The sequence below is a fragment of the Anguilla rostrata genome, chromosome 17, assembly GCF_018555375.3.
Source record: "Anguilla rostrata isolate EN2019 chromosome 17, ASM1855537v3, whole genome shotgun sequence".
Classification (NCBI taxonomy): domain Eukaryota; kingdom Metazoa; phylum Chordata; class Actinopteri; order Anguilliformes; family Anguillidae; genus Anguilla; species Anguilla rostrata.
This window is the reverse complement of record NC_057949.1, coordinates 18899512-18908526: the sequence shown is the minus strand read 5'-3', so window position 1 is coordinate 18908526 and position 9015 is coordinate 18899512. Positions and strand designations below refer to the sequence as shown.

General features: G+C 49.0%; 1 protein-coding gene across 1 annotated transcript in view; it reads left to right on the top strand.

The window, feature by feature from the left end:
- The window catches only part of LOC135242868 (zinc finger CCCH domain-containing protein 7B-like), an 18284-nt gene extending 9269 nt beyond the window's left edge, over positions 1-9015 (top strand). Inside the window, 7 exon segments of the mRNA XM_064314142.1 lie at positions 306-382; positions 730-920; positions 1140-1245; positions 2548-2656; positions 2862-2995; positions 3588-3757; positions 4144-9015. Coding sequence (XP_064170212.1) covers positions 306-382; positions 730-920; positions 1140-1245; positions 2548-2656; positions 2862-2995; positions 3588-3757; positions 4144-4324 — 968 coding nt within the window. The 3' untranslated portion in view covers positions 4325-9015.

The window sequence follows — 9015 nt, the reverse complement described above, 5'->3', positions numbered from 1 at the left end:
GCAGAGCTGAGTCTGCGGGGCTGCAGAGCTGAGTCTGTGGGGCAGCAGAGCTGAGTCTGCGGGGCTGAGTCTGTGGGGCTGCAGAGCTGAGTCTGCGGGGCAGCAGAGCTGAGTCTGTGGGGCTGCAGAGCTGAGTCTGTGGGGCTGCAGAGCTGAGTCTGCAGGGCTGAGTCTGCAGGGCTGCAGAGCTGAGTCTGCGGGGCTGCAGAGCTGAGTCTGCGGGGCTGCAGAGCTGAGTCTGTGGGGCTGCAGAGCTGAGTCTGTGGGGCTGCAGAGCTGAGTCTGTGGGCGTGCTGTGTCTGCAGGCATCACCCACGAGGAGATCGTGCAGGAGTCCAAGCGCCACTGGCACCGGCTGGAACAGAACGTCCAGCGGCCGAAGGTAAGCAGAGCCCTGCGGCGAGCAGACTCACAGCGGGAGAGAGGCGCTGCGTTCGCGGAAACTTTCATTTCTGATTTAATGCTCTTAACATTCGATTGGCGGGGGGGGGGGGTGGTTATGAAGTCAAAATACAGAGAATGGCATGGAATTAAGAATCTCATTTGGTTCCTGTTTCAACTGAGGCCTTTGTTCATAGAAGCAGTATAAAAATGCATTATGGGATAGCTGACCTTCTGGTGCATTTTTCTTTTTTTCTTTCCTCCCCCCAATGGGGGGGAAGGATTGTACAGCCAGTCTCAGCTGTCCTGTCGTTTGTTTCTCTGTTTCCTCTGATTTATGGCGGTAAGCCTATGCATGTGCCGCCCCTGAATAACATGGGAGGTGGGGGTGACGGGGGCGGCGGAGGAGGAGGAGGAGGAGGAAGAGCGCGGGGCCTGAACCTGAAGATGAAGTTTGTGTGTGGGCAGTGCTGGCGGGACGGGTTGGTCAGCGAGCCGGACAAAGCCCTCAAGTACTGCACCGCCAAGGCCCGGCACAGGTGAGACCACACCCCTGCCCCACTCTCCCCAGCACCCGCCCAATCACAGCCGGGACGTGCCTGAACCATGTTAACAGAGCGCAGAGCCGGTCTGCTTTACAGACTGTCCGTAGACTACAAGACGAGGTTCACCACTCAGTCTTACGCCACAGTAAACCAAATCAGACACCATGTTGCTCTTTGAATGCTCCTCCTTTCTTCTGTTCCCCCCCCCCCCAGCTGGACGAAGGAGAGGCGGGTGCTGCTGGTGAAGTCGTTTGAGAAGAAGAAGTGGGTGGTGGTGCGTCCGCTGCCCTTCTCCAGGAGCTACCCCCAGCAGTACGACGTAAGGACTCGCGCTGAGGCTCTCGCTCTCTGACTCTCCCTCGCTTCTGGCCTCCTCGCTCTCTGCTCTCGCTCTCTGCTCTCGCTCTCTCTGACTCTCACTCTCTGGCTCTCGCTCTCTGACTCTGCCCTGCTCCTCTCGACTCTCGCTCTCTGCTCTCACCTCTCTGGCTCTCGCTCTCTGACTCTCGCTCTCTGCCTCTCACTCTCTGACTCTCGCTCTCTGACTCTCGCTCTCTGACTCTCGCTCTCTGACTCTCACTCTCTGACTCTCGCTCTCTGACTCTCGCTCTCTGACTCTCGCTCTCTGACTCTCACTCTCTGACTCTCGTTCTCTGACTCTGGCTCTCTGGCTCTCACTCTCTGACTCTCACTCTCTGGTTCTCGCTCTCTCTGACTCTCGCTCTCTGGCTCTGGCTCTCTGGCTCTCGCTCTCTGGCTCTGGCTCTCTGGCTCTCTGGCTCTCTGGCTCTCGCTCTCTGACTCTCGCTCTCTGGCTCTCGCTCTCTGACTCTGGCTCTCTGACTCTCGCTCTCTGGTTCTGGCTCTCTGACTCTGGCTCTCTGGCTCTGGCTCTCTGGCTCTGGCTCTCTGGCTCTGGCTCTCTGGCTCTCTGGCTCTCTGGCTCTCGCTCTCTGGCTCTCGCTCTCTGGCTCTGGCTCTCTGACTCTCGCCCTGGCCTCAGCCACAGCCAGACTCGCTCAGGCTCAGGGGCTTCACATCCAAACGTGGTTTCTGAAGGGCGTGTAATCTCAGCGGAACTTAACTAACACTGAGCGATGAGGGAGTGTTTAGCTGCGCCCCACTCCGCTCTGAATATTTACCTGACATGCAGGAGTATAGCCTTCGCCCCGGCACAGGCTTTTGGGCCAAACATGAGTCTGTCGTGTCTGTCGACTCATTCATACACACACGCACACATGCTGTAACACACAGTCTTATAAACAACATATATAATGGGCCCAGATAACAGTAGTTTTTATCCACGTACTTTACACAAGGAACAAGACTGTTCTCACAGTTTTTAGTGTAGTTCATTGGACTCCATGCAGTAATTGTTTTATTTATTGGACAGCAGTACAGCCCTAGCTATACAGATAAAGTGGTACAGGTAGAGCAGCACAGATAGAGCACCACAGGAAGAGCGGTCAAGATGGAGCAATACAGGTAGAGCGGCACAGATAGAGCTGTACAGATACAGCAGCACACACAGAGCTGCGCACTTTGAACGGCGCACATTGAGCCTGGCTCACCACGCCGGTTTCCAGCAGAGAGGGAGGGTGTAACTGTGTCTCTGTGTCAGATGTGCGTCCACGTGATGAAACAGAAGAAGTGCCACTATATTGGGAACTGTTCCTTCGCCCACAGCCTGGAGGAGAGAGACGTGTGGACCTACATGAAGAATAACAACCGTGAGTCTCTGTCACCCAAAGCTATAGCTCCGCCCACTTCCCCACCACCTCCCTACCCCCCCCCCCTCACGCACACATGCACACACACACACACACACACACACACACACACACACAAACATTTACTCGCTTACACGCACTCATTCCCTTTTAGCATCACTGGTAGGCCTAACCAATCTCCTCTTACTTTTTCCTGTCCCTCCAGTGCGAGACATGCAGCAAATGTATGACATGTGGCTGACACTGACCAATCAGAATCGCAGACCAGATGGCACCCTTCTTAGCCCACCCCCTGAGGAGAAACAAATCGCCATGCCGACCGACTATGCAGAGCCTATGGTAAGCAGCCTAATTGCCATGGTTACACTCTGTTCTGATCCCATGGGGTCACAGCTTCCCTGTGGCATTGACCTTTAGCATCATTTATGAACGTGACATGGTCCTGCATGTCCACTGAACAAGCACCTCCAACATGCATGCATGCATGCATGTGTCAGCACCATTGTGTGTGTGTGTGTGAGCGAGCTCCGCTACGCTGTGTTATGGCAGTGCTGTTAAGCTTTGTGTGTGTGTGTGTGTGTGTGTGCGTGAGCTCCTCTACGCTGTGTTATGGCAGTGCTGTTAAGCTTTGTGTGTGTGTGTGTGTGTGTGAGCGAGCTCCGCTACGCTGTGTTATGGCAGTGCTGTTAAGCTTTGTGTGTGTGTGTGTGTGTGTGTGTGTGAGTGAGCTCCGCTACGCTGTGTTATGGCAGTGCTGTTAAGCTTTGTGTGTGTGTGTGTGTGTGTGAGCGAGCTCTGCTACGCTGTGTTATGGCAGTGCTGTTAAGCTTTGTGTGTCAGTGTGTCAGTTCTGTTACAGCACATTTGTCAGATCCGTTACACCACGTGTCAGCCCCGTTACGCCGTGTTTGTCATTTCCGTTGCGTTGCAGAGCGGGTTCCACTGCCGGCTGTGTGGGAAGCACAGTAACAGCGAGCGGCAGTGGCAGCAGCACATCTCCTCAGAGAAGCACAAGGACAGGGTGTTCAGCTGCGAGGGGGAGGAGGAAGGGCTGGCCTGGAGGTACCGCTTTCCTGGACACCGCTTCACGCTCTGCCCAAGGTAATATGCGCCCATGCACGCATACACAGAACCGCATGCATGCGCACATACACAGAACCGCATGCATGCGCACATACATAGAACTGCATGCATGCACAGAACAGCATGCACGCGCATATACACAGAACCGCATGCATGCACGCATACACAGATCCGCATGGATGCACACACACACACAGCACCGCATGTATGACCCACAGACGCATAGCACAACACACTCAGCAGGACATACGACCGCATCACGACACGCGCTAAAGCACTTTGTGATGCTTTAGCCTAACGGTCTGTTCAGCGGTCCGTGTCGTACCAAACCCTTCATCTCAACCAAACCCTGCCTCTCCTCACTCGGGGCACTCTGGTGATTGGTGAGTGTGTGTGATTGGCAGACTGGAGAGCAGCTGTCCGGAGGGCGTGAGCTGTGATTACGCCCACAGTGAGGAGGAGCTTGTGGAGTGGCAGGAGAGGCGGGACTTCCTGCGGCGGAAGCTGGCCAAGGCCCGCGACGACATGCTGATCGCCCCCAACGACTTTGACTTCGGGAAGTACAACTTCCTCCTGCAGGACTGAGCCACGTCCGGACAGACAGACAGAAATCCATGCACGCACACATCCACACATACACTGATGTCCACTTTGACACAGAACAGCTACAAATTATCCTTTGAGATAAAGCTACAATATTCACAACAATAAATGGCTGACCCTGTGGTTGAGAAGCCCTTTGTACATTAGTGCATACGCTGAGGTTTGTACTTTCAGCTCCGGTTCAGGCTTTGGCTCCCAGCCTTCGTCTGTACACAACATGGTTTAGATCCACACAACTCAAAGACAGACTGAATTCTCAAGGCCACAGTGGTTCACACGCAGGGAATCTCACACATCGGGGCACATGGCATTCCTTCCATATGTGTGCCCCAAAATCTCCCCCACACCCCCTCGCCCCCCCAGTGTATTTTGGTCTTACGGAGTCCTGTCCCAGCACTTCCACTGGGGTGTGGGGGGGAGGGGGGGGGCTGAACGCTGAGACTCAGGAAAGAATGAAGACTGCTGACCTCCACACGACCACGCCCCTTTCTGATTTCAGCCTGTATGCTCCCTCCCCTAGGGACTCTGCCATTCTGATAGAGGGAGAGTAATGGGGAGTGATATGTGCACTGGAGAAAAAGAACATTTAGAACTGACCGACAGACCCCCCCCCCCGTGCCCCCCGAGTGTTGACATAGATCATGACTGTTGAGTGATGGCATGACGTCTGGCTCATACACTGTACATGCACACGTGCACAAACGCACACCGGCAGTATACCGCACACGTGCCTGATTTCCATAATCTTTAAGGGGGGGGGGGGTTGTGTGGCCCGCCTGGGGTTGTTACAAAATAGTCTTAATCGGTGCGGTATGTATCTGCGTGTGTGCGCTTGTTGTGTGTGAGATTGTGTGTGTGCGTGATAGAGAGGGAATGTATATTTGAGAGTGTGAGTGAGATGGAGATGGAGAGAGAGCTGTATTGTGCTCACCCTATACAGATAAGAAAGCTGGCCCTGGTTAAAATGGCAATGGTGTAATTGCTTATGGGTAATGTAGTGCATTGCAGGAGGTCTGAAAAGTGTAAACACAGCACTGAATGTCCTGTGGTATGATGGATGTTCATTTTCAAAAGTAGTCTGGAAGAGGGGTTGAATGAGCAGGGAGGGTGGAGACAAAGTGGTTATTACTTTGTAATTATGAAGGTTGCTTTAAAAAAAAAAAAAATACACACTTAGTGGTAGAGCTGGAAATCTCCATTTCATTAAAAATTAAAGGGGCTCCACCTCACTGGAAAGTGGGAGGGGTCACATTCAGGTGGTTGCCAGTTTTGGCATGGGCCAGTCAGTTCACAGGAGTGATGGAGAGAGGTTTACAGCTGAGCCTGTGAACGTTGTCTCTTGTGGCATTACTAAAGGGAAAACCAAACGCAGGGGAGGTTGAACCTGGCAGAAGACGTGGTGGTGCCTGTGTGTGCACATTTATAAAATAATGATTTTCAATACCCTGCTTAGCAAGTCTTACTGAAAAGCCACAGTGGACACTATCTATAAATGTATGTCATTATATACTCGTATACATACACACATATATAAATATTAAAGAGAATCGATATACTAATAATAACTTAGCCGTTAAGCTTAATTAAAACATAACCTAATCTTGTATTGATTACATAGTACCCCTTGTTATTGAGACATACTCTATGCTATATTAACTATCGCTAGATGATTAGAGATTCTTGCTTTTGTGAGGGTCATTCCAGAAGTGTTGGGTGTGGAACGTTTCCTGAGCGCAGTTTGTGAAGGCGCTCCTTGGTTGGGTTGTAGAAACAGTGGCTGAAGGGAAATGTAGTCCCAGAGAACGCATCACACTTGTTTTTCGCAGTACGAATACTCATGATCCGTGCCATTGGCAGGATGTGCTGATATCTTGTAATTCGGAGAAGACGTGCGTTTGAACAGGGGCAGAGGCGGTGCTTCACGGACACACTTGCAGTCTGTTGGGCTTTCGGCTTTTACTCTGCTATTGGGTGATACATAGCAAAAACTTAGCATAGCATAAAACTTTTTAAATGGCACCAAGGGTTCTCTTGTGGTGCGGGGGGGTGGTGGGGGGATACTTAAATGCACAGACTGTATTTGGTTGGATTTGCCAGTCTGATTTTGCACAGTGAACTCCCTTGTTTGTGCTCTGTTTGTCATGAAACATTGGGGGGGGGTGATCCAAAAAATGAAACTCCTTTTAAGGCTCCGTTCCAGTGCATGGATGGGCCCTCCATTTTACTATCAAATCCAGACAATGCCAGTGCCGACTGTGGATGGAAGCCCCACAGGGCAATGCATAAACGTTTCGGCCTGCCCGATTGAAGATGTTTCATTGCATGCCGGTGCAGTGACTTCTAGACCGCAGTGTGAAATTAAGCAGAGTAAAATAATGACAGCACAGTAAAACAAGTTTTTCAATTAACTACCTACGGTGTCCATTGAAAAGTATGCACATTCTGCCCATGGTATTTCAGCCCGGTCAAAACTACAGCGTCATATACTCGTATCAGTGTCAGGTTATTTACAGTGTTTATTTTTCCTTCAATAATCAGAGTGTATAATTGGTTGTAGAGGTGCCATAACTGGTGTAATTGGAGCAGTATGGGTGTGAGAGCTTTGTACTCTGTTATAAGACCTGGGAGCAGATTATTGCACTGCTGCTCTGAGATGCGAAAGTAATTTCAAACCTGTCCCGTTTCCCCATTGAGTGATGTCACAAAGCCTAGTTATGACTGTGTCGGACTGTGATTGAGAGAGAGCTGGACCCAACCTGGAATGACCCAGTTGTTTTCATTGTTGAGGGATATTATTACTATTATTACAATGATGACGATGATTCAGTTACCACCATTTTTGGTTCTTCTTATATACTATTGATATGTATACATTAATAACTTTCTCTTTATACGTGTATCCAAGTATGAATATGTATTGATCGTATTCTATGGTATATAGATGTCTATGTATGCGCACAAGTCCTAGCAGAGAGGAACAATCCGGTGTGGAGCTCTGCACATGTATCAGAATGGCCTTTTCACTAGCGTGCGCACATGCGCACACAGGCAGGCAGACAGACACCCTAAAACACCAGGCTGCGCAGATGTCGTTCAGGGCATTCGCTCATTCCAGGCCCTTCACAGTCTTCGCGGTTGTCCTTGCGCGATTTATTTGGGGACCACAAGAGTTCTTGACTTGCTTCTACCTCTGGATTCCTTCTTGGCTTTTCGTTGATTTCAGCTCTGGCTTTGCATTCCTCTTAATCTGGCGCACGTTGCGCATCGCTTTCAGTGGGGATATTCTGTTGAATCCTTTCGTAAACATCTTAAGGAACGTTAAGAGCCATCTCTCTTCTCTGCTTTTTAACAAATATTTCACCAGCATCAGAGTGGCTTGGACGGCACTGAATGTCCATTCCAGTTTAAATTCATCCCACGCCGGAAAGCATGACTACAGGAGTGCTGAGGAGCAGGGTCTGCAGTGTCTGTCTGTCTGTCTGTCAGTCCGTCCATCTGTTACAGTGATAACGTTCCCACCCTCCAGAAACATGGACTTTATACTGATTGCACACTGGACTTGAATCAGCTATTGTGTGACAGAGCTCAAAGCATACATGGACATTTATGAACAACTGCTGCATAGCGCCTTACAAATTTATATAAATATATATTAAATATATAAACAGTCCTCCTTTCTCAATATATAATTAAAATATACTTAGACACTTATAGGTACATAGATGGCGAGGTGACATCATGTGTTGGTTTTAAATTAACATTGTTTGCAGATGTTGCTGTCTGAATTGATTGATCATGTGATCATAAAAGATGTATTATCCAAATAATGCATATGTAGGCCTTATGCTAAATATCCTGTCATTTTTGGATGGTACATCAGTGTAATGGATTGGTGTCAGCGGCACAGGTGTTGACTGTCTACTGAAAACTGTCGTTCAGTGGAAAAGAAAATTGCAATTTGTGAACGGCAAAAAAATGTACAATAAAACGAGGCATTCCAAAGAAATGGGCTCACTTAAACATCCCAAATTTTTTGCTTAATTTTTTTTTTTTTGCAAGTGATGTATCAGATTGTCGCTGGCAAATGGCTTCACTCTGCATTCTCTGCTCTCTGGCACTAGCCCAGGGTGAAGTATTTGTGTTTAATCAGCTTTCCAGCGCCTGTGCTGAGCCTGTGTCTGTTCTCATTGGAGGCTGTGCTTTCTTTCATCTCCCAGTGTTAAGTATTCAGCCTGTATGCTGCATACATCTGCAAACAAGCCTATTCTTAAGCCAGAGTGTCCAGGCTGCTTTTCTGAAGCAGAGTTGATGTTTTTCAACCAACACACTTCAATGTCGCCTTTATAATTCCTAGTTATACAGGTGTACTACTCTCCCTATAAAACTATAGGTGTGAGCTGACATACACGTGGAATAATGCTGAGTATAGATGTTTGCGTTATCATTGATTTACGATAACTTGGATAGTGGGTATGGGCCAGAGATTTAAAAAATGAAAAGAAAAATTTTTTTTTGTTTGTTTTTCGTTTTGTTTGTTTTGTTTTGTTTTTTTGTTTTTTTGTATTTTTCTTCTCCTTTTTTGCTTTCTGGTTGGAATTGAAAGATGAAAAAACAATGGACCAAATCTTATATGGAAAAAGGTTTAACAATAAACAGATTGTTCAAAAAGGAAA